At 35.3% G+C, this 26,733-nt stretch overlaps 2 protein-coding genes across 2 annotated transcripts in view; one reads left to right on the forward strand and one right to left on the reverse strand.

Moving 5' to 3' along the window:
- Positions 1-550: 550 nt before the first annotated feature.
- On the forward strand, positions 551-25,011 carry FANCL (Fanconi anemia, complementation group L; the record flags this gene model as incomplete). Its single annotated transcript, XM_009586393.1, has 10 exons — positions 551-648; positions 7,320-7,416; positions 12,206-12,274; positions 20,185-20,335; positions 22,136-22,219; positions 22,839-22,884; positions 22,974-23,055; positions 23,846-23,962; positions 24,290-24,361; positions 24,831-25,011. Coding segments are annotated over 10 exons (852 nt in total), but the record flags the coding sequence as incomplete, so codon positions are not given.
- VRK2 (vaccinia related kinase 2) overlaps positions 24,927-26,733 on the reverse strand; it is a 46,368-nt gene continuing 44,561 nt past the window's right edge. The window contains exon 13 of the mRNA XM_009586392.1: positions 24,927-25,169. Coding sequence (XP_009584687.1) covers positions 24,927-25,169 — 243 coding nt within the window. The remainder of the gene's footprint in view (positions 25,170-26,733) is intronic.

Raw genomic sequence — 26,733 nt, forward strand, 5'->3', positions numbered from 1 at the left:
AAAAATTTCTTTTTGAGGCATTATGACATACTTGATGAGTGTCTGTACCAAAACTTACTCTCTGGGATCCTATGATGTTGAAATTGATTTTTTTTTTTTTTTTTTAATTGCTATATAAAGTTGTGTATAGCTACTTAAAAATAATATGGGGGATTTCATATATGTGTCATCTTTTGTGGTTGCGGAGCCCAGGAGACAGCTGTGGGCTTAATAGAACCTTCTTTTGAAATGTTCTTTCAGTCAAGATGCTTGACTTCAAATTTATTAGCTGAAAAAGAGGCACATTTGATATTTGCATCTGAAGACTATGTTGTCAACATCTGTGGATTTTTTTTTAAATTGCAGATGTTTTCATTACCAGTATCTGAAGTAATTTACCAAACAGCTTCTTTGTCTGCTTTAGCTGGAGGCTATAACAAAACAAATGCAGTGTACAGTTAATTTTACATAAGCTTAATATTTTTGAATGAATTGCAAAAATCACATGACTAAATAGATGCAAAAATATTGAAATCTCTCTTAATGATGTTTTTAATGTTCTTTTAAACAGGAAATTGCTTTAAAGAATACACAAGACCTGCATATATCACGGCCGCCAGAATACTACTCCTGTCTTGTCAGAGATCTAGAAATATTGGGTTGGAATAAGTATGTTTATTTTATTTCTTAACAGACATTATCTTTAGAATATCTGTTCTTTTTTTGTATTTGAGAGTTGAACATATCAAATGTACTTGTTCTATTTATTTATCCTGTTCAGAAACTGATTTTCCTTTAAAAACTCTGCTGCTTTGTTTTTAATTTAAAAAAAAACAACAAACATGTATCAACTGAAGGTATATTTTCAGTATCAAATAACTGAGCTGAAAGGTGAGATGCTACTACTAAGAAATCAATTCTTCTTTGACCTATAAACTATTGGCATAGTAAATATATTTAATACAACTTTTATAGCTCTCCTCCTTTTCCCTACTTCGTACAGCTTTTTTTGGTTGATCATCCTGTACCTTTATGCTTTCATAAAAACAGTTCATACTTTTTTTAGAACTAGAATAATTATTTTTAAAGAACAGTTCTATCTTGCTCCCCATAGCACAAGGGATCTCTTTAGACAAAGGAATAACATAGTTAATTCACAAAAAGGTGAATCTACCAAAAAAATATGTGAGTGGAGGGGAGAATTTGGAAAGCTGTAAATCCAGAACTTCAAACCAGCCAGCTCTTTGTGACACCCACAGAGAGAAACTTACATATATTTTTTGCTACCCAGATGGGTTCAAACAGAGATGAGGGCTATGGAAAAGCATTCCTTAGTCTCCAAAAACTGTGCAAGCAGACCGTGTTTGGGGGAGGAGGGGGGCATTTCCAAGCGGGAAAAATGTTAGTTACTGCACAGGGAGAGTATAAACTGTGTCACCTGAGGATGGAAGTTCAGTGCACCCAAGAACATGGTTTCATGTATATGCTGTACTATAAATTGAGTATCTGTGGAACAAGAAGTGACAGTTCAAGTCTTCTGGGGGAAGGAGAACTAAAAGTGAATCTTTTCACCCCAACTAAAATGGTTGGTTTAATACCATGGGAAACAATGTCACATTAGGAAAGGATATTTGACTTCGTTGAGGAATGAAATGTATACATAGCTGCCTTTGGGTGCCTTCTCATTAGGGTCTTGAATGAGTGCAAACAGATTATACTATTCACAGTCCCATATACTCTCAGATGAGCTCATAGAACAAATTTAATTTCATCCTCCTACAGAGGAAAACAAGGTTGTTCTCCTCATACCTCCTATAGAAACCTGAAGGAACACACAGTTGTGATCAAGTACACAAGTTCCATGTGGAAATTTTTCAGAAACCTGCAAAGCTTCCTGTTTTGCAGACTTTTACTTGAAAGGCTTTAACTGCCATCACATGTGCCACCACTGGCACGTTCTATGATACTGAGTCTTTTACTGCTCCAGCAGAGAGCCTGGGATGGACGGATTTCTATCCTTTCCCCTAGAACCTCCAGGAGACCTCTATGGGGTTGAAGAAGGTAGTTGTTTCTGTGTAGGGAGGCATTAAGGAAATATGTGTGAAGGCTGTCTTTAACTAATAATATGCAATTAATCTCACAGTGCCTTCTTTCAAGGGATTAAGATGAAAGATTTTGTAGGATGTTGAAGAGTTTTGAATGAGAAGCTACTTTTTAGTTTCAGTAAAATGAAAGTTAAAAAAAAAAAGGTCTACGTTTGTGGTTTTCAACAAGACAAATCTACTTTTACCTTAGTCTTGGATAGTAAGTTAACTTTAACAAGTGTTTATTTTGCTAAATTAAATAAAGAAGGGTTTAAGAATAGTTTTGAGTTTTCTCACCTGATTTATATATAAATAAATAACATGTGATTAACATTAAGTAGGAAATTGCTTTGAAGGCCCACTTTTATTTTAAGATTTAAAACATCCTTGTTAAATCAGCTGAAGACTTTTCAGTGGTTTCCATTATTAAGTATGTAGTTGTGCCTGCTGATGACATTCTCTATTCAAATTTCTCAGACTCGGGTCTGAGAATATTAGTTAAAATTTCCTAAACACATGGGAAATAAATTTTAAATCATGCCTGCTGTCCCAAAATGGAAAAAAAAACCCAAAATCATCCCCAAAACAAACAAACAAAAAAAGCCCATGCCAGCAAAACAGACACTGACATAAAATAAATATACCTTAAAGATACAAATATATAAAATGTGTATAGCTAAATATACTAAAAATACACTTTGGAAATACAATTTAGTACCTTATCTCCAAACTGATATTTCTTCTGACTTGCTGTACATACAAAACATCCAGTGGTTTATTATTAATAAGCACATCAGTGTTTTATCATCATGCTTCTAGGGCAGAATTTGACCCAGTTTCTAGGCGAAGATGGTCTTCATGTAGACACGCAACTTATGCTGTGCTTTTGTCCGGTGTAGTCATGTAATTCACTAAACATACACCTCTCGATTGACTTATGTTCCAGATAAGGTCTCTATTTGATTGGGTTTTTTCGGTTGGGGAAGTCAATTATTAATCAAAGGGCTAGGCTGTACATAGGGGATCATATTTGGTTTACTATGAGTTGGAAGGAGAATAACCCGGAGAAGCGACTTGAAGTACACTAGTAAGTTACACCTCTAATTTTAGTGTGCTTTTAACAATATAATGAACTATTAAGAAGGCCTCTTAACCTAGACTGATTTTGAGTTGCAGGTGATGTGTATTTGCATGTTTGTTAAAAGCATCCTGGTATGGTCTTTTCAGCACAAAACTAAGCCTGCATTTAGTACTGGCAGTAAGGATCAATCACTGCTCACACCTGGAGAAGCCTCCAGCTTTATTTATGAGGATTTTTCTTAGAAAAGAACTGGCTTGTTGTGGACCCTAGATTTACTTTTTGCTAGTGAGTTTTGGGTCATGCTGGAAGCTGACTGCATCCAAATCCAACTGAAAAACTGAAGGATATTTTGTTTGAAAGAGAATCAAAGCAATAGGCTATGGTTTCTTTACCTCTGAAGTGAGTTAAGAAGCTCTCAGGTATGGCACAAATTTAGTGTGTTCTGATGGCTTTTATCTAAGGAATATGTGAAGTTTCTCAGAAACAAATTGAAGACATTATCTGCAATGATCTTACACCTCTTTCTTCCTAAACCACTGAAAGTACAAACAGCAATGAGGATTGCAAATGGGCAGGCTGCTGTGATTAGATATAATCACTTTCCCTGTGATACAGAAAACTTGATTCTTTGACCTGATTTAGGTGTGGGGGAGGGTGAATATGCTTTCATATTCAAATACTTGTACACAAAAGTCACGGTTCAACAGGTTATAAAATTGTACCAAATTTCCAACGCTAAGTGCTGTCCTAACAGCTGAGGAGTTCAAAGGAGGATACTTCCTTCATTTTAAGAACATGGAAAAATACCAGCACAAACCTAATCAGCTGAGGTGAGAGAGAGTACACATGTAGTAGTATTAGCTATAGGAAAGGCTCTTCTAATACTATCTCATAATCTCGCTAGTTGATTCAATGACAATGTCTTGGGAAGGTAAATTATCGACTATAAAACATTTGTAGGACCCTTATCACCCTCATGTGGATTCATAAAAGTTGTTAGTATCTCTTAAGTCCTTGATGTGAGTCATGATCTCTCAAGCCTCAATGCATTTCTGCTTGATACTTGCCAAGTTTTTTCATAGAAAGTATCTTCTCCTCTTGCCTTCTCCATTTCCAAGGGAATCCTGCCTTGTCATGTGCTCTCAATCACATGTGTGTTATGCTGAATTACAGTACTTCAGAGATTTAACTGAGGCTTTCCATCTTTATGGTCATTCCATTTTTTTCTATCTGAAAAAATGATGGCACCTACAGAGGAGTAAAGGTTTATATAACTGAAATGTGACCTGTGTAAACAATTCCTTATTTGATTATACAATCATATGAAGACATTCATACGACTTTTACAGCGTTGTCCAACTTTCTTCAGTCCTACGGAACTGACCCTTTCATCTCTTCTTATCCGAAGAATGGTAGAGTGATGTTACAGAACAGGTAGCCACAAAGCTACTGGGTTCCTTTTTTCTGTACTAAATAGAAAATTGAATCCTCCTTCATTCCTTGGAGGCAGTTTACTGTTTTTACATTCTGTGGAGAAGAAGGAAGGCTAGCTATGAATTTTCATTCTAAGCATTCTTCAACCCTGCATGCCCCTTGTCTGAGGAGTTTTTTATTCCTTGGTGTTCCTGTTTGTGAAAAAGTTTGAAAGGGAAGAGAACGTTTTACTAGAAAATGTCTAAGTACATGGTTTGTAATGAATGATACTTAAAAGGTGTTGTGTTATTTAGCTTGAATAGTTGTCTTCTACTAGCGGCTAGTTGTTGAAGTCAAAATTAAATAAAAGTTGTAAGAACTTCCAGATTGGTCTGGATTGTAGTGGTGCTTCATAGCGGTGATGATCTACATTTTTTTACAGCTTTTTTCTGTTATCTCCAAGCTCAGTGAAAATCACATTTTAAACTGGTTTTAAAAGCTACTTTAAATATGAATTCTGAAACTAAAAATATGTTAAAAATTGAATAACGGACAGAACTTGAAAATCACTTTATGATGTATCCCTTTATACATAATTAAACAGGTAGCCATTATTGGTGCTCTTAGCACCTTTTCCAAATGCTTACATTTTTTTTTAAAAGTTTGTCTAATTTACACTGTCAATAAAACTGAATGCGAAGGCTCTTTACAAATACGATTGAACATAATCATATTGTCACTTATTTTTAATATAGTGGTGTGCATCTATTTATATTTTAAATATATAAATAGTTGCACACATGTATATATGTTTATTTTAGAGGCTGTCAGGTTGTTAAACTAATTGTAAAAGTACTGAACGCTTAAGGATTTCAGAAATAAAATTTGAGATATGTATGTCCATTGTTATCTAAGAAATAAAAATAATTTTTAGATCTTGTTCCCTCCCACCTAATATAGAGTAAGGAACTGCAAAAGTGTTTAATTTTAAACTAAAATAATCCATACCTTTCTGGCACCTCAAGAGTGAAGGGTCCAAACAAGATGACTGTCAGAATAGATAATTTTAAATCCTAAACACCTTGACAGCATCCCTTTAATTTTTCCATTCTCTTTTGCTGTCTAACTTCACAGTGCATTGATGCAGGCACCAGTTGTGCTTTGGTTTTGACACTGCTATATATTTTATTGCAGTAACCATTCTGTGCCTTAGCTGCTGATTTAGGATTTCCCAACCCCAGGCAACAGTAGATGGAGGGGTGGGATATAGGTAGTTTCTTATCTTTATAAAACTTTGTGATATAATTTTGAGGTAAAGTTGGAACAAAGCGGAAATAATGATTTTTTTTCCAAGTAGAGGAAGAATGCTCTAATTCTTTCTAAAGAAACCAAGTTTAATTGACTACAGTTGAATGACACTTTTATCATGACTTGTATATCTTTCAACTGTTGTGGAGAAAAGGAGTGTCAAAATGCTCCCAGGAATCTGTAGGACTATTTAATGTTGCATTAAAGTTAATCAGCATTAAACAGGAAATAATATCTCTTTACTAGTGCTTTTTCTATCTGTATTTTTCAGTTCCCTCATATTAAGGCTATGTCATTTATGTAGATCGTTTTATTTTCTTCTTTTCACTTCCTTCCCTTTGGTGTATGTCTACTTTTTCTTGTACAGGCTTCTACAACTCCATTGACAGTTTCACTTGAAAGAGAACCATTTTTCCCAGCATGCTGGCTTGAGTGACCGGACTAGTATGTAATGGTTTAAAAAAAAAAAAAAAGAGTTACTTAGGCCAGCAAGCAAATGCTTTCTTTGAACTCTGATAGGCCTTTCCATCAGTCTAGGTGGTAAGTTGTACAATAATCTTGGACTGCTTTTTATATTTACACAAGAATGATATAGTAAAAATGCCAAAATATCCACATGCCCAGTGCATTGGTAAATATATGGAGAAGTTTTAACCTTTTTGGCAGTTGTTGAAGCTATGCAGCGGAACACATTTCCAGAGAACAATGTATTTTACAATTGCATTCGTCTTCATTGTTGTCGGAAGCACAAATCAATGACATCTTAAGCGAAGAGTCAGTGATTATGTCAGAAGTTTTAAAACTTATTTACATTTAGTATGTACTTGGTACTTGCTTGGGTGCATGTATACTGTGTAAAACTGTCATGAAACGAGGCAAATCATCATAAATAACTCATTGTGTACCTGTTTGGGTACTATTTTCTGCAGAAAATCAATTTCAGAATATGAATGAATATCCACTGAGTTTTCCACAATAATAGTATTGATAATAAAAGAGAACTTCATTGAAGAGAAAAGCAAATCAAGAGCATAAAAGTCTCATACAGTAAGAAACTGCAGAAATGGATCAAAGATTTGACAGGAAGTTTAATGTGTACATAAGTAGAGGCTGACAGGAACATGCTGTGTGTGTCAAAGGTTCCAGTGATGGAAAACTGAAACACAGTGCTCACTGACCACAGTATGAGCCTTGACACACATTGTAAATAACCCAAAGATATATGACTGCATTAAGCAGTAGACTGGTGTATTAACAGCAGTAAATCTAGAACAGCAGAAATGGTTGGCATATAGGACTTCCTCTGATTAATATTTGTAACAGACTAATTCTTATATTATAATAACCAATAACTGCAATATAATTATTGGTTGGTTATTTAACTAATTATTACATTGCAGACATTTTAAACTGTACTTCTTACAATGCTGTTAGAGTTTTCTTTTCTCTTTCAGAGTAGTGTATGTGGATACTGGTTTTACCACAATCAAGTTAAAAGCTGAAGACTCTTGTGGTCGACAGCATCTCGTCACTCTGAAGTTAAATGCAAAGGTGAATTTATGTGGGAGAAAATATTTTAAGGCTTCCTTGAAATAAATGGATTTTTTTTAATTCATAAGGATTTTAGAGAGTTGGTTTGTTTGTTAGTATGTCTGTTTTGCAAGATAACGGTGGGGGCTTTTTTGAGAAATTTTTTTATATGAAGCAGAGTTTTCAGACTTTAACTATATTTAAAATTAATATTGCATTATGGTTATCTGTAAGAATCTTTTCGTCTGAAACTGTGCATCACATGAAAAGCACTTTATGATTTTGCAATTATTTTACTGGATTACAGACAAAGCCATCTGGGGGACTTTCATGCATTATCACTCCATCCAGAGACTATGCATATAACAAGAATTAGAGGATGTCGGGTTGCTTCTTTAGCAAGTCTTACTGCTAAAACTATAGATATATGAAAAACTGACCACAGAAGTGGGTTTCTTGTGTTAAAAAAATTATTTCTTTTTAGTCTGATTTTGACAGTGCTTGCAAAGCAAATCCATGGCGTGTGCGGAAACATTCTTCCTGGTACTTAGAACTGAACTCAAATTGCAATGTTTCTTCATAGAATTTCTCATTTCAAGGCATAAATCTCTTATCAGAAACTATGAATATCTAGGCTGTACGGTGACAATTGTATGATAATAGCTGTTGTCTTCAGAAAATCAGTTTAGGGGAAAAGGTGGATCCATAAGTGTCTAAACATTGTTGTTTGGGACTATCCTTGGTCCATCATCTGCAGTAATAATCTTGAAGGGGTGAAGTGGGCACAGTATTGTAAGATTAAATTTCACCTTCACAGACATCCTATATTCCTTTAAATACCAGGAGTTTTTTAGTTTTACATAAGACAAGCAAATTTTACCTTGAGGGGAAAAAGGGACTGTAAAAAGTACTGTTTGGGAATTCAGGTTGCTAAAGTGGATTTTAAAAAAAGAGTAAAACGATCCTACATGCATAGAGTAATGAATGCATAAATAATTTGCTAGTCAGTCTGTTATTAAATACATTGATGGAAAAAATGTATCAGGAAGTACAATTATGGTCTATTTAATGTGCGAGGAGAGTAACCAGACTGTACTGTCATTGTTTATAAGGTAGCTGCTATCCCATACTTAGTATGACACTAGAAATTAAGTGCAGCCTGTTGCCCCTAAGTTTTTGCTTGATTTTATGGCAACTGAAGAAAAGCATTTTAACTATTTGGAAATATAAAAGTGCAGGAAAAAAAAAAACAGTGCAATACCCATGGTCAAATACTATTACACTTATGCATTGGCTGCTTCTGTTTAGCCTTAACTTATCGCTGTCCTGTAAGGGGAATTGAGATTACTGTTTTCTGTTTGTGTAAAAACTTGTGCATTTTCTTTAAAGTAATAAAATATCTGAGGTTGAAACTCCCAATAGCAGAAGAAAGCACCGTCTAACACGGTGGATATAGTGTAATAAAGAGACTAGATTATCCAACTTGTCTGTTGTAAGTAATCATCAATCTTTCCCACTCCTCCCCCTTCCCCCCCCGCAAGTGATTGTTATGATGAAGGATCAATTGCTTGTCCTTTTTAAACCATGTCTGGCATTTAAACATTAAACACAGGAGAAAATTTATATGTGAAACATAGTTTTGGTGACATGGGGATTTGATTTTCCTTCATATACATATCTAATACATTTGAAAAGACTTTGCTGAAGTGTCTTTTGAAGGGATTTCTTTTGATAACCTGCTTTAATAAGAGTATGCTTATTTTTGTTATGTTCTTTCTTTGATTAAGGTTAGTATGTGAGCTAAACCTCTCCTCCCCAGCATATATTGCTGGCTCTTGTCTGTATTCTGGCAGACGGGTTTGTTCAGCCTTGTCCTCATGGATGCCATACAGTGAAATGAGTTTATAAGCCTGCCGACAATGTTTTCAGGAAGAAACTCTTCAATAAGTGATTTAGGAAATTCTTTTTCATAAGGTTATCATGTATATTGAGACAATTCCCTAAATATTCCTTTGCTGTCATTCTTAACGGTTTGGATGTGTTTTGAGGACTTTTCTTTAATGCGTTGTCAAATGTTTCCACCTGTTATCCTTGTCTTAATGTGCTTTGTGTTAGGAACTGTCCTTTCAAAGCACTTGCTCTCTATAAACTGCATTTGTAAAGTGTCTAGGAAACCTGGGGCGATCAATTTAAACCTGGAGGAATTGAGAATGGTCATATCATAGTTTGGTATGTTAGCCAAATCATGTGCTACACAATTTTGACTTTTGTAAATGATTAGGCTTAGACCGCATGGGAGAGTGTATTGTTTAATGCTCAGATTACATTTTGTGAAGTAGTTTTCCAGTTTATTTGGTTGAAAATGCCTGGTCCAGAAATGTTTATCCATTCACAATTTGAATAAATGACTAGAGAAGTTTTCTGAAAACACAGCATGCATCTTTGCAAGTATAAAACCAAATACATTGGGTTTTATTTATCAGATTTCGTTTTGTATTGCATGAGAAGTGGGTTGGGTGCTTGCCATTTCAGATCCCAAGAATTCAAATAGGCCACTGCAAGAATTTGCATGCCGTGTAGTAATCAAGATGCTTTGGTAATTATCTGAATGATTTGGCAAGGTTATGAAAATACCTTTTCTAGATAAAGTTAGCTGTGTGCTCAAAAATACAATATAAATATTTTGTTTAACAGTTGCTTAAATTGTTCTAAAGAATAATAGGATGATTTCTGACATATACATTTGTATGTAACTGTAATAACATATTGATATGCTTTGGTATAGCATTTTAAAATACCATCTCCTGGGGAATTACTCACCTTATTTTATATAGGATTTCACTCTGCAAGGTCTAAAAACAGTATGTACAGAATGATTGTTGCATAGTTCTTGGCAATTACCTGGTGCACAGTACAATATTGTGCTCTTAAAGAAAATTTGACTAAAAATGTCAAAAAAAGAAAACAGAGAAAGTGCTGTAGGTTTTTTGGTTTGTTTTTTTTTAAGTAATATAAAGTTAGTAGAATCTGTTTGCAAGCACTTGTTCAAAGGCACCCTACAAAAGACTGCATAAAATGAATTTACTTACCAAGAAAGTAATTGGCTAGTGCTGCTGGGATTTAAATGAGGTAGTCCTAAAACCAATCCTACGGAAAAATTGCTCTGACTTAGTTTGTTCTAGGCATACTTTTATACATTGAAAACAAGTTTATTTCTATGCAAGCATAGAAAAAAAAAAAATCGACAATACAAAAACACTACCACTACAATGCCTACAATACAAAAGCAGTAACACTACAATAAAAGAAACTGTAACAGCTTTTGTGGATATACATTTCTAAGTTGTAACCGCCTCCTGCCCACATTAGTTGTTTTGCTTCTCTTGCTCTGTCACTGTTATTTGACTTGTCTGCCGCCAGCTTGATAAAATGGTAAAGCACAAGATATTCAAGTTGTAGGAGTTGCCTTCAGAAAGTGGATACCTAACAGAAACCACAAATGAAGGCAAATTAAAAAGCAAGTTTAAACAAATTCCTGTGAAATCCATAAATCCACTAGATTATTATTAAAATCAAAGCGATGAAAAATGGGTGCTCTAGGGAAGCTGTGTCTCTTTTTTGCTCTTTGCCATAGAGAACAATTGGAAACTAATTACTGTAGAATTACAGTAAAAATTACATAAAATAAAGACACATTTAAAAAATTCTGATAAATTGATTGCCAGATGTCTGATAAATAAGGACAGTGTCTGTGTCTAGAGGTTTACTTTGGATGGAGAATGGTTATGGGAAGCAGCACAGCTAAACTTTGCCTCTTTGTCTTAACCCTCTTTAATTCTGTGAGGAAGCTGGGAGGTTTTTTCATATGTCTCCCCAAATAAGATTCTCTGTAACATTTTCTTGTGTTGGCAGTTGATGCAATACTAATACAATTTCTATAAAACTGCTGCGTACTTCATTGGTAGAATTTAAAAGGTTGCATAGGACTAAAAGAGGCAACTTCTCAGGTGAATAAAATTTTGGACAGGTGCTCTTAGAAAGGATACAGTTTATTTGTAATTAGATGTTTCTTCCCTTTGCTACATTATTTTTCAGAAAATACCAGCTTTTTTCCACAGATTTCATCTTGGATGCTGAACAGCAACAGATTTACTAGTGTAATGAATAGTCAGTGGTTATTTTTGGAGTTATCAAACCTTTTATAGCTTCAGTTTTCTTAATACAGCTATTTTTATTTTTCCTCACTGATACCTTTTAATTTGGGGCTGGGGGCGGGGAGTTGTTTTAATTTTCGGTGTATGTTCATTTATCTCTTTCTAAATAGTTAGGTACTTACTCTGATTACTTTCAGTTTCAAAACAAAAAATGTTGCCAATCAGAGCAAATATTCTAGTTTAGATGAAAATTAGTTCTTGACTCATGAAAGGGTCGTGGGTTTTTTTGTTTTTTTTTTTTAATTTCCTATCCAGTACAGGCAATTGAGGAGAAATTTTTTTTAACTATTTGATGTTTTTTGTCTTAAGTTCTTTTTTAATGTGTCTTTGTGAACACTGAACAGGGAAAACTGTGATTCTCCTGCCTTTACTAAAAACTGATATATAAAAACTGTTTACATGTAGCTTTCTTCTTTAAATGATAATTAACATTCATAACTATTTCTGAAAATGCTTTACATACTGTTTCCTCTAAGAGCCAAGTTCTCAAGATGCTTGAAGTGCTCATATTTCGTTATCAAATTTGGCAGCTGAGTATCAGTCTGACTTTAAATCACTTAAAAAAAAGAAAACTGTATTTTCCTTCCCTCCCTCAGTATCCAACAGAACCACCGGATTGCCTTGTGGATTTTCCTGTTCAATTTGCAATTTCCTGGATGCCACAGGTAAACTGCTGTATTATGCATCTTTTTTTAAAAACTGAGATACGTATGCAACATATAGGTGGTAATGAGCGGTTGGACTTTATTTTTTAACTCCAGCTTTTTTCCCTGCGTGCATTTTACTTTTATATGTGCTTATGTAAATGTAAAAATACCGAACTCCATGTTCCTTATGATAGTGTTTTAAATAAATATTTTCCTTGCCATATAGATATACCTTGCATGGTGTATGCTTTGCACTCATACTGGCTGGTTTTTTTCTTACGCTGTTCATACGGCTGAAATATCTTTAGGAATGATATTGGGAAAATATATGTACGAGAAATGATTGTCTTATAGAAAAGAAGCACCCTCTAAAGTTGACAGACTGGTGGTCCCCCAGTTTGTTATCCTATATAGTTTTCGTAACATAATAAAACTTTTTCAGCTACAATCAAAAGAACAACAGGAAAGTACTTAATAGAATTCTGATTTCATAGTTTAACTGATATTGTTAATATAAAGAACCAAAAGCCATTGTCTTTTTTTAGTCTCTCTTGCATTATTTCATGTATCTTTTTTCCTTAATAGAGCATGTGTATTTGATTAAATGGATTTAAATGTGACCACTTAGATGTAAGTTAATTTGAATTATCTCTAGAAAATAGTTGATGTTTAATTTCATTTAATTCAGGAAAATAGATTTTACATAAATGATTGCATTTCATAATTCTAACTCTCGCGAGGATTTCTACCCATCAATAAAGCCTGTCTTTATGGTACTAAATTTACATAGGGAACATGGCTGAAAGGTTGCTCAGAATGATTTTAAGATGGGCATATAATTTTGACTGCAAAGCTCAAGGTTTGTGTGTCACCTCAGACCATCTAATATGAGAACTTGAGGAAATAACTGCAAGAATGGACCACTGCAAATGAAAAATATATTTAGTTTCACTTGTATTTTTAGGTTTTGATTTTCTGGTATGGTTTGGAACAATTTAAACAGATATTGTTTTTCCCTTAAATTATACTGGATTCCATATACTACAGGCAGGATTTTGAGTACTGTTTCTAATCTCGAACTTTATACATACTTTTAATAGTATATTTTATTAATTTTATAGCCTTGCAATTTATGTTGCCTCAAACTAACAACATTTCAAATATCCTTGACAGTCATTGCTTCTCTGTGTTTACTATTAGTAATTTTAAAGCTACTAGCTGGACTTATGTTTTAATAAAATGTTCTTGAAAAACATGGTATGAAGCAGCCGCCTTTGACAAGTTAAAGATGGGAGCGAATGTATTAATATTGACACTACAACCAAGTAAAAATCTAATGTTAAAAATATGACATTCTAACGCTTGAGATCTTGAAATCTTTTTACAGTTAGAATTACCTACGGACTCTTTGAAAACATGACCAATAAATGTTTGTATGTAGCTGAAGACCCTGTTTTGAAATCATGAGATACTAATTCTAGCTGCAGATAGCCTGCTATAATACTGAACCAAATACCAGCAACCCGTGCATTGTGCTGATAGAAATGCTTTAGTTGTACAGTGTTTTTTGAAAATTGACCTTATCTGTTTGGCTGACATGAACCTCACACTTCTGGAAAACAATGCATGTAGTAATTGTGTAAATTGTGTTTATTTTCAAAATGCATGGTAATTACTGCAGTGAGCAATCTTCATGCCGTGGTAAGATGTGGGTTAAGTTTAGATAATGCTGAAACACCACTGATAGCAGAATTTAGCAGGTCCTCAAGTAGTTGAAAATTTTCGTTCCTAAAAGGGAAAAAGAACATACTATACCTATTTTCTAGTAAAATAACATGAAGTTTTCATACTGATAGGTCTTAAATTTTAGTATTTGTTGGTCATCTTTAATATAAAAACTGACAAGGCTTAACTAAAATTATGCAATTGCATTATTAGAATATAAACTCCTGTGAAAGAAAATATAAATAGATTTCAGGTAATTGATTTTTTTTTTCCCACCCCCCTGTGTGTGCTGTTGTCTATTTCAGATTCTTTTCAGTGCTCATGGACTTTAAACTTGAGGGGTTGTTGGGTGGTTGGTTTTTTCTTTTTTTTTTTTTTTTTTTTCCTTCCCCCCCTCCGTATAATAATAGACATGGCTTTATGGCATCCATATTAAAAATGGGTAATTTTCCTTATGGTCCCTGTCTTCCTGCTGGGTTGATAATGTTTTGATGTATTTTTCTTTTGCTCTGATGAGAGGTCTGCTGCTGCTGCTCTGACATATTCATTTGGATGAATAATTATAACTTGCACAATGTCAAGCTGAAGATGGTAGGGTTTTGTGCGTCATGACAAGCCTAGTAGCCAGTGCAGGTGTCTCACAGCATGATCAGCAACAGCCAGTGTATTCTGGCTCAGAGGAGACATTTTAGAGTAGTAAGAAATCAGCACCAAGGGCAATGCTGCTGCTGCTGCTACTGTTATAAGTGCCAAATAAATGCAGAGTGCTTCTCAATGACAAGTGCAAGAACATCTACTTATTTCAGTTATATTCTTTTTCTAAATAACCAGATAAATATGCTGTCTCCACATTTTAGCATACGCTGTAAGCATGGTTCTGCAGTTTCAGTGCATCTATATTCTGCTGCCCTCACATCAGGGTATTGTTTCTATACTGACCACTGCTCACCTGGTTGGCTACATGAAGGTCATGAGAGTGGAAATTAATGACTAATGAGGTCATGCAGCTAGCCAACAATGAAACAGTAACACAAGATTCAGAAGATATAGTGGTATGAATAAGATTATTCTTCAGTTATTTTGATGAAAACATAATAAAATGCATCATAATTGTGCTTTTTCCTAGCAAAGGAGCTTCACAGACACCAGCTTTATATGCATCTATAAATACAAAAAATAGAGATGGTTGACAAGACACTTCATAAAGATTTCAGAGTGTTGGGTCTCAGTTTGATTTGTGCCTAAGGAGGGGGGAAATTGTTAAACTACTCTTCGTGAGAAACAGTTTCCAAACAAATATAAGGAATCATAAATTATTTAGGTGATACAGGTGATCCCTTTTCTATCCAACAACTGTTCACTTTATTAAATTGTATTCTATCTATGAATTCATAAAGGGCAAGCAGGTAACAGCACCTATAGTTTAGGCTACTTTACCTTTCCATTAGGAGGCTTTTAATTTTGGATAAGCAAATTTTGTGTTAGGAAGAATTTTAGCAAAAAAATCTTAGGATAAAGATCACATTTTTATCTTTTTTTAAAAAATAAATTTTAATAAATTGTGCTGTAGTTACCTTAATTAGAACATTCTTATTACCATTTGATTAATATTTAGTTCACCCAGGATTTGGAGCAGGTGTTTGAAGTTTGGCAGAATATAGGCATATAACACTTCTTAAAAGTTTCTGAAAGGCTTCATGGAGAAGTATTGAGTGTTTAAAGCTATGGCTATGGTCACGGGAGGTGGTGCTCTGATAAAAAGAGTCACTTTCTCTTTATTCTTCCCAGCCTCTATAGCTCTAGAAGTAAGAACCAAGAGTAGAGTGACTTTTTTTCCATTCCTTCTTATTCCTTTATTTGAAGGAAACAGTATATGGGTGATAGGGGTGAAGTTGGGCAAGTGTTTAAATTGGAATAAATTAAAAAAAGAAGGAAAGAATTGGCATGAGGAACTACCAGTGATGAGATGGAGATTAGAGTGCAGAGGATAGGAATGGGAACAAAAATGTTGCAAAGCTACACGAGACTCCTGGTAGAAGAGAAGGTATGTTCCCCTCAGACACAGATAGGTCCAGAATATCTGATTTTCACTGACCAAAGTAAGTGCTTCGTCTCCTACCAGTTGTTGAAATGAATGGAGGATACATATAGTCTGATAGCAGAAAAGTACCATTTGGGTCAAAGTTTTCTAAAACTGCTGGGGAATTACCAGAGTTGATACATTTACACGTCTGTTTTCTTGTAAAATAACCACATTAACCCAGTCTCTATAAACACCTGTTTTCAGAAGTTAAGATCACAGAATCACGGCCCTCCAAATTAACATTAAATTGCTGTTCAGTCCAAAGGACTGTGTTGGTATAGCTTGTATCAGTATATAATCAGATTTTTGCTTCATAGAGCCAAATATATGAATATATGCTTTGCTGAGAGAGAAAACTGTCTGTGCTAAGAGTCACTTATAGTGCCTTTTCACAAGTCATCACTAATTGTATTCTTTGTTTTCTACACTCACAACTTGAAATTTGAAAAATCTGGAGAAGTATTGAGTGTTTAAAGCTATGGCTATGGTCACGGGAGGTGGTGCTCTGATAAAAAGAGTCCTCTTAAAGCCAGATGAAGGGTTCTCAAGCTGAGTATTCCAAACTAACATTTTCTCAGTCTCTTATTTTTCTATATGAAAACTCAGAATGAGGTAATCTAATCTGAAAATGCGTTTTGATGATAAACTCAGTAATGTTTTTGGGCTGCTCAGTTGCTGTGGTGGTCATTATAGAGAGCTGAAGGGAATGGGACCATTAAATCGTGCAGCGTATCTCTGTCAAAAACTTACCAAGCTCCCCCTTGAAAGTAAGGAGGTGTCCTGGGACTGTCAGGCTTTCTCAGGACCTGTAATGGAGAGAAGGCGGCTCCAGCTGCTGATTTTGTATGAATTCACATTTGATGGGTCCTTCAACCGGCCCTAGCTCTCGGTATCTTGGTACAGCTACCATAGTGTAGGTAACAGTAGTTAATAAGCACTTCTCTTAGGCTGTTTTGCCAGTCTAAACCAGTAAAACTTTTTTGACCTTATCTCACGGTGGACTTTCCAATCCTCATCTCAGAGACTTCTTTGTCCCAGCTATGGTTGCTGTACTTGAGCAGGTCTGGTCAGAATCACGCGCAGTGTTCCGGCTTGGACCACACCCTCACTCGTGCCTTCTGCACTGACTGTAGTAATGCCCGGTCAGCCTGGGGATCAGGGAGCACAGCTGCAGAAGGATCACTTTCCAGCCAGTGGAATAGATGTCCACGATCCCACGGGGGGCAGGAAAAGTAGTGTGTGATCAAGTTAGAAAAGACTGTGATACCCACTTGTGCAAAAAACTGCATCAAGGTTTTGTGACTATTCTAGCGCTAGTGTTTCCTTACCTCTGCTGGCTAGTCATCACTGTTCGCATGCAGCTGATGTCAGTATCCTCAGTAGTTAGAAATAAAATGCAAGGTTTATATTAGACATTAAAATAAAAAAATCTTCATTTTGTTTTAAGTTGTTGTGAAAGATTAAACTGCCGCGATGTTCTTTGTTTTGATAATGGATGTTTTGCCTGATGAGCATGGAAACCTAACAGATAGAGGATGGAGTAACCAGTTTGGTTTTGCTAGTGGGTTTTAGAGTCAGGGCAGCCAGTGATGATATCCTGAATGTCATGAATGTCTTATTTTCCAAAGAATATTTGACATATTTCATACAAATTCTAATGCATTTGTACAAAGGTGACCATGAAACAAAGAGTTTGTGCTGTTTGACATTATTAACGGCTATCTTGGTGTAGCGTAGACAAAAAAAAAAAGCATGATAGCAGTCTTTTCTAAAAGTCTTGGGCAATGACGAAAAATTAGTTGTTTAATCAAATAAAAAGGAATGTTATAGTTTTCATGGTTTGCATGACAAGCATGTGATGTATTTAAATAGCTATAGATGCATTTATGTATATAGCAGGAGACAGCTGGCAACATCAATGAAGCATGCAAATAAGATCAAATGAACAGTGCATTAAAAAAAAAGATTTAACTACCTTTTTAAGGAACATCATTGAAAAATTACAATTAGTATTAAAATTAATTGGATTTTAAAACTTATCTGTGGGTTATAATCCCTTGATGTTTCTTTTTTCTAGTGAAACCCTTTGAATTCCCGGAAGATAAAGATAAAAATGATTATTAGAGGATTTATCTGTATGTGATATAGAAAAATGTAAAAAATCAAAATGGAAAGCAACTGTTGCAAGTACCAGAAAATTATGCTATTAATTTAAGTGTCATCAGAGCACAAAAGATCACATTTCAGGACTGTGTGAAAATTATTAAAATACTGGAAATAATAGTACTTAAGATGAAGATATTATACTCTAAGATGTGGTTAAGTGACTGACACTATTATATCACTTCAGGTATTACAAAAGTAACAAAATGCTTTTAAAGATAATAAGCGTTACATTTTGAGATTGGCAGTATTCACATTTTCTGCTTAAGTGCTTTCCTACTTTAATATAATTTAGTAACAGCAGGAAAAAATGTAGCATTTTATTTCTAAGCTACACCATTTCGTTCTAAAATACATATGCATAAAATACAAAAACTTAATATATCTAAAAATCATATTTCTTCATCTGAGAATGTTCATATAATTTGCTTCTTTTTGTCCAGGTGAGAAAGGAAGAACACAATTACTAAAGATTAAAGGAAACCATTCCATGTATATTTTGTGTTATTTACAGAAAAATACCTCTTTAAGAACTGAACATGTAATTTGCTTTTTTGCTTTGACCCCAAGAACTTATTCCCACGCCAGAAGATATCTGAAATCTGGCCCTTGTTACATCTTTTTTGTTTTTCAAAATGTACTTTACTGTCTCTCTATCCGAGTTGAAGAAGTCTTGTTGGTTCTCTCCTATCCTTCCTGCTTTTTACTCATGCATTTAACTGTTCAGTTGTGTTCTGTGTAAACGATTTCAAAATAGCCTTTGGTGCTCCCAAATGATTCCTCTTTTTCTACTCTTGAGTTTCCCACTACCAAACAATTTAAGAAAACAAGTTGTCTGGGAAGAGCCTATCTCCAAACATGTCCCCCCACCCTTGATCTCCCTTCACTGCCGCCTGTGTCTAGTTTCTTGACACTTTCACGTTTTTCCTGTCGTAGCTTCATCTCTCCCCATGAAGCCACGTTCTGACTGCTCCTTGTTCTCCTTCTGGTCTGTTCACGATGCTTCCCAATGCCTCCACTGATTCCATCCGACATCAGGCTCAAAACCCCTAAGGGGTATTACTCCAGACAGAACTCTCTCCTCCTGCGTTCTTCACCTCCTTTCGGTTCCCTAAACTCATGTTTCGTACCCTCTGGGCATCTGCCGAGCATTTTTTCTACTTGAAGAAGTCTTTCCCTGTAGAAATAGTTACTTTTGTGCTCAGTGATGATTTTCAAAAGACTTCTTTTGCATTGCTGTTCCCGTATAGTCCTGTATAATGAAAGATTTTTCTGATTCCATCTAATCCACTCTCAAATATTGAAATCCCTTGAGTGTAATCCTCTGATTATTAGACGGTTTCTCCTTCTCTTACCATATTTACATGGCTTGAAATCTAATGTTAAGTACCTGGTTTTATATTGCTTAATTTTGAGATAATTATGACATTGTTAGGCTATATTTCTTACAGTCTTTTAAAAATAAATAAGCTACTTTAGTTATGTGGGTATTTCTGTGTATTTATATTTGGTACCACTGCCGCATTGCTCAGCTGAAGTAGAGACAAAATATCAGAATGTTAGAAGTTTAATAGTAGCTAATGATGATTTTTACTTTAATTTTACAGTCGTTTGTTGCAAGTTACAATGCAAATTAATAGTTGTTACCAGTTTTCAGAAAAGTTTTCTGAAAAGGAGTATAAAACACTATCAAATCCAGGCATGATGTACGTATATCACAGCATGTTAGAACTACCAGGATTAGAGTACTTATTTGCACTCCGGATACAGCTATTCTTTACTTGTGTTGTTTCAACAAATAAACCTGTGAGGTTCAACGTTTTATGCCACTGTGATACAATTGCATACATGCTAGATTTTAACACTTCTTAAATTACCTACAGTTTGTTTTTTAAATATTCTATATGGCTTTAGGTGGAAACTATGTGAAATTTGTTTAAATTTCTTCTTTTCTTAGAACTCCTTAATAGACATTTATAATCAGTTCCTGGCAGCATTAGAATCGCTGAAAGAGTTCTGGGATGCCATGGATGAAATTGATGGGAAGACATGGGTGCTTGAGCCAGAAAATCCCACACGCAGTGCTACAACAAGAAGAATTGCGATAGGTACGAAAAGATTCGAAGGAATACAGTGGGTTTGAGAAGTAAAACTCGGGGTGCTGTTTTGCTTTGCTTGTCTAATCAGATGGTGCTTGCAGAGTTAGGAAAATGAAAGGTAGCACTTAAAACCACCAAGATGCAACTCCCTTACTTTGTGTATTAAAAAAAACAAACTTCCACAGAATATTGAACCTGTTTAGGAAATTAATTACAACTTCATGGTGTTACATAAAATGAAAGTTTCTGCAGGAAAATAGTGTGTATTTGTAAATTATGAACATGTAACTGTCAAAAACTGAGGACTTGCATGATAACGCTAGAAAAATCAGTATTTCTAAAAAAGCAGCTTAGATGAAGCCCTTATTCACAAATTCCAGATTTTTTAACAGACTATTACTTTAGATTGATCCTGTCCTGGAAGAGTGAAAGGAATATTAGAGTGCAGTCAAAAGGGAGAAAAGGGCGTTAAAAGAGGCAGGTGGAAAGGATAAAGAAATAAGAGGAAATTAGAGGCTTACAGTGTTAACCATCTGAAAAAGTACCTTAATTCATATGCTGATGTCTGGCATTTTAAGTTCTTAATATATATAGGATGAGGAGTCTTGTAATTGCAAAGGAGAAACTTGCAGCTGTTGTCAAAGGTTAGAAATACGGGGGGAAATGTTATCTTTGAAAGAAGAGCTCTGATTTTTATCTTAAATCCAAAATATCAATTGCGTATTATTGAAATCCGAGAACCAACAATGGACCAAAGTAGACCTAAGTTGTCCCCAAAACCTGCGGAAAGACTGATTGCCTGCAAGGTGAAGAACGAAAGGAGCTAGGGGGGGTGCTGAGGCTGCTTCACTGGGGGCGGAGGGAGGGCCAGGAAGGACAGAAAAAGTTCAGCAACCGGCTAAAATGACATGGGTCGGGCAACGCTGCTTCTTTTTTGCGTGTGCAGTCAGGGTGGCTTTATCTTGGTTCTGCTGTACTTCGACACAGACCAATGAAAAGGAAAGAAAAGCCCCAGAAAGCGCCTCACGTTAGATAACGGAGGGCAGTACGAGGCTTTGAGCCCTTTGTTGTTGGTCACAGACAATCGTCGGTTATGACTAAACTTTGATTTCGTTCATTCAAATTTCTTCAAGGAGGGTAAGCCTAACATACCTCTTAATTACAAAAAATGTTGGGTTTCACCTGTTTTTATTTAAAAGAGAATTTGCTGTGAGGTTTTAACCCGGATCCAAAACATTTTTGAGCTGCTTACTCCTTATGAATAGCAGACCTTATGAGGATGACGGCGTATCTTGTAAAAGAAAAATATTTGCTATTTCAAAAATATGCCATTGTTTGCTCAGTCCAGGAGTATGCTGTGGAGAGGGCTGGCTTTTACTGCTTAATATTGTCTTTATGCTTCTCTTTTTGACTGTGAAAGATGATGAGGAATTGATAAATACTCTACTACCTTTAAAATTTCACCAAGATTTCAAATGGATCATGTCATCTAGCTTGAGTTTGATTATTCAGAAATAAGTCTAAGTGTTAAGGTTAAGACTAGTCTATAAGAAATGGAATACTGGCAGTTTTATTTAGTCAGTTGCTATTTTTAATTACAGTCCATTGAAATTTAAATATTTAATATATACTGATATTTTATACAATTAATTTGGATACTTACCAACTTTTTTATGATTTGTAGTAATGAAAACCAGCCTGAATTAACCAGTTAAAAACTGCTTTTAAAACAAGGCTAATGTTTCCGTTTTCAAATACTGGACTGCAAAGAAAAGCTTCCCCTATGACTGACTTGCTTTCTCATTGTAGGGAACAATGTCTCAGTGAACATAGAGGTAGATCCTCGGCACCCAAACATGCTCCCCGAGTGTTACTTTCTTGGAGCAGATCACGGTAAGGCAGCAGACATACACTCGTTTCTTTTCTAGAATCTGATCTCCAGTGAGCAGGTACTAGTGTAAGCTATGTCAGACTCCTGGGGTAAACTTTACTTAAGCAGAGCCAGGAATTAAGCCGAATATGTGTGTAGGAGAGTTTTACAGAGTAGACGCTGGGGTTTTTAACAGCCTAAATCCACAGCATGCTGTTTTGCTCTGTGAGTGACACTTTTTTCCAGTGCTTTCCTAGCACAGTTTAGTGTGTCCTACAGATGATTATCCAATTGTGTGTATATTTTAATGTAATTTTCTTTTTTAAAAAGAAAATTAAACTTACTATGTATGTCCTAATAGTGTTTGGAAATATTTAAGTCTTACTCTGTGTCCCACAGCTTTTTACCAACTTTTTAAGATAACTACGAGCATATCTTCAAACAGTATGATATTTAAAATATTAGTGTAATGAATTCCCAAAATTGAAAACTCAGAGCAGTCATTGACTTACGTACCTTAAATAATTAGAAAAACCCAACCCATGCCTTCCCCTTCCGTGCGGAAATACAAGAGGTTAAATTGGGTGGGGGAGTGAAGGGGATCCTAAAGATGATGTAATTATTTATGTACATTGTTTGCAGTGGTTAACCCTTTGAGAATTAAGCTGAACAACAATATGCACTTATGGTAAGCATCTTCTATAATACAGGTTTGAAACTGAAATGGTATTTACCATTCCTAGTGTTGACTTTTTTCTCCCTCTCCCCCACCTGCAGGGATCCAGAAATCAGTTTATTACAAAACTTGAAAGACCTCTTAGAAATTGATTTTCCATCTCGTGCTGTGTTAGAAAAAAGTGTAAGTTGCTTTTTGTTAATGATCAGTCGTTATTTCTGAATAAGAAAAATTTAAATGGTCACTTTATAACTGCCAGCAAAAATAAGAGACTTAGAAGAGAGGTAATTGGATTAATATATTGTCATAAGGACTTCTGAACTTAAAGCAACAATTGTCAGAGCTTGTTAACCTTTGATTAGAGGTGCACACTTTCCTGTGGCCTTCATAGCAGTAAGGCGATTAATAACAGGCTTCACTATTAAAAGGGATAATGAGATGTGGAAAATCCAAACATTCTGTTATGGATGTTGATGACTTAAGTTCTAATTAGGCAGAGCTGCTTAGAGGGGACGAGAGGCCATCCAAATACTGGTGCATTTCAAACAAACTTGGAATTAATTTTTGACAATGCCGTAACACTGGATTACTAGCTTTGCTTTCACTTGTGAAATTTTTAAATTAATAACTGACTGTGAGGTCTTGTGTCTCATGTCCAAACGTAATGACAAATCATTGTGTTGAATAAAAAAGAAACAGTGGGGCCCACAAGTATGAAAATGCTTGTCAAACTAGACGAAATTCAGTGAGAGGATAAAATATAACCTAGCAAAGTCTTGTACATCTGGCAACTAATCTCACTCTTCATACCATAATGGGGTAAACATATATTATATGGAAGGCAAAATATTTAGTAATTGTAAGTAACAAAAAATGCAAAAGCAAAGACACATAGATGAACGTGTTTTCTGTGTTACCAGCCCTGTTTCTTCCTTGCAGTTGTACTGTAAGCTAAAAAATGTTGTGTTTTAAGGATTTTGCTAAGGACTGTGGCATCTGCTATGCCTATCGACTCGATGGCACTACTCCAGATCAAGTGTGCGATGATCCCCGATGTGGACAACCTTTTCACCAGGCTTGCCTGTATGAGGTAAAGTAATTAATGGGATGAACTTGCTCATTAAGTCACAGATTCTAGAAAATAAGCATTGCCCACTTAAATTTCAGATGAAGCAAAGTCCTTTAAGGAGTGCTACAACAGTGACTGTGCTTCCTCTTGTCTTCTAAGCCACAAATCATAAATAAGCTCCCTGTGGAAGGGAACCTGCCTCACTTTGTGGTTATACAGACTCTGACTTGACATGCACCATGTCAGATGATGATCAAATGAACTGTTTGGAAAAAACCCTGGTAATAGGTCGTTCTTAAATTTGATACGAAACAACTGTGAATTTTAATCCACTTACTTGTGTTGCAGTGGCTACAAGGTCTTCCTTCTAGCAGACAGAGTTTTAATGTCATCTTTGGTGAATGTCCATATTGTAATAAGGTAAGGAAATCTAATGAAAATGAGTGATTGAACTAAACAGCGTGTAGTAGCTTAGATAAAGGCAAACACTGTAACAAAGTCAGTTGTAAAATAGAATTTGTGGCTACTATCTTCCCTTTACGCATTGGAATAGAGAGAGGAAAACTTTAAATTGCCATGCACTTAATCCATCAGTATTTAATTGAAGGTTTTCTGAAACAGTATAAAGATTATCCAGTTATCAACATACTAGTGTTAGAATAATTAAATATCACGCCACATTGTATTTCATGATACTTTTTTTATGTTGCTGTAGCAAAGGTCCAGTTTCAAGGGAAAAAAAAAAAATCCCAACATTCATAACACAAAACAGCCTTGTACAAATACTTCAGTGCATACATAACTATTGAGTGCAGATTTGGAAAGTTTAAGTGAACTTGCCTTTAAAAGATATGTTTTGACAGTATTATTTAAAAAAATATTTTCCAAGCCACTGACACTGAAATCTTCAACGAAGAAACTTTGAGAAAAAACTGCGTGATGGGAACACCACTGCACTTACACTGAAGACAGTGAAACAGCGACATCAAAGAAAATACAAGGAAAGTAATATCAGTAGCAGAAGTACAAGTATAGCTATACTGTAGTGGTATGTTTCGTCAGTAAATGCAAACCTAAATATAATAGATATAGAAGGACTAGTGATGTCAGAACCAGTTTCTTGCAATGATACTGGATGATCTGTAGTTAAGAGTTGATCGTGTTTCTTTTTGGATTCTGAGAACATTGCTTGGGGGTCGAATAGTGGCAATTCTCTTGCAGTGTCTTTCTGCAGAAAAAAAAAATAGTTATAATAAACTTGATTGAATAAGTGAGATATGAATTGGAAAAGCAAAGGTGCCAAAGATGACATCTAGGTATTTAAGTTATCCTAGAGAAAGCAATACAATTTTTACAAAGTCTTAACTCCGGAATTTGCAGGTATAAGTATATTGGATATTAAGTGTATAATATTAGGTATGATTAAACACCTTCTAAAGAGACATACTCTATATTTATTACTGAAGTCAACAGCTGAAATTCTTCTATATCTTTAACTTGTTTCCAAAAAATGTTAACATATTAAGTCTTTACAGCGTTCCTGCTAATAAAGTTTTAGCCTGGAAAACCTAGACATTACTCTGAAGTTTGATTTGCCGTTTTAATTTGTGTAAGTTTTTGCATTTCCTAGCGAAGCTAAAGTTCTCCTGATTTATCATAGATAGCATAAATATGCGAGTAGTGTAGTTGGTTGTTCTAGTTGGGCAGGGTGGTGTTTGGGGGTTTTTTTTAGGTCTCCAGAAGCAATGTCATCCTTAGCTTACCTTTTTGATCTCCATCTCTGAAAGGAATTCCCAAACACTACGATTTCTGTTTCTCACATATCTAAGACTTGACCATATTTTCCACTGTCCCTTAGAAAAATTTCCACCTTTGGTTTCCTTTCCGTGATCCCATTCACAATATGTTGTTTTTTAGCAATACATCCCACTTACTTCCAACACTAGCAAAATCATTTTCTTGGTGAAAATTCATAACCTAAATTGCATTTCTCTAATAGAAATTTCTTGTCTTCCTGTTTTATTCATCTTTTGACATAGTGACAGACGTGTCTGTTTCTTTTCTTTTAATGAAATATGGGCCTCATCTAATAGAAAGATACTATTATGTCCAGCATAAAGGCAGCTTGTGTTTTTTCTTCTTTGATTTTTGTTGTTTCCATATTACTCATGTTTTTTCTAGATGTTACTTCCTCGTTCTCTCTTTCCCAGTTTGTCAGCTGTCCCGTTTCTCACAAGCGTCCTGCCCTTCTTGTCCTACTCCTCTCAGTCAGGTGTTCCCCCTTCAGCATAGAAATGTTTCTCAGTTTAATTTATACCTATACTGTAATTGCTTTCCAGCAACATCTTACGAAGTGGACCCACTCCTTCTTTCATTGTCCCAGCTATGTGATGTTTTTCCGAATTTACTTCCCCAAAAGATAAACCAGGGAGAAAGAGAACTTTCCCTCCAAGTTCCGTATTCAGACCTCTAACTGCATCGTCTGTTAATGGCAACAGAGCGGCCATCCCATCTCGGTGTCGAAGTTAGAGTGAGGTGCCTGCAGTTAACTACTCCAGGCAGTCGCCTAACCGAAGTGTTTGGAATTGCTCTCTGGAGAATGCTTGACAGCCCCTCGCCACTCTAGTTCCTGCATGAACCATTGTTTCTTTTCCCCCTTTGTGCCTGAAGAATCTGCCTGCATTTTCATAACCTCAGTACTCTAAAATTTCCTGTATAGCTTTCCCTTACCAATCTCCTGAATTACGTGAAAGGAATTAAGAGGAAGTCTGCAAAATGAGACTAATACAATC

This window comes from Fulmarus glacialis, unplaced genomic scaffold, assembly GCF_000690835.1.
Source record: "Fulmarus glacialis isolate BGI_N327 unplaced genomic scaffold, ASM69083v1 scaffold5351, whole genome shotgun sequence".
NCBI classification, from domain to species: Eukaryota; Metazoa; Chordata; class Aves; order Procellariiformes; family Procellariidae; genus Fulmarus; species Fulmarus glacialis.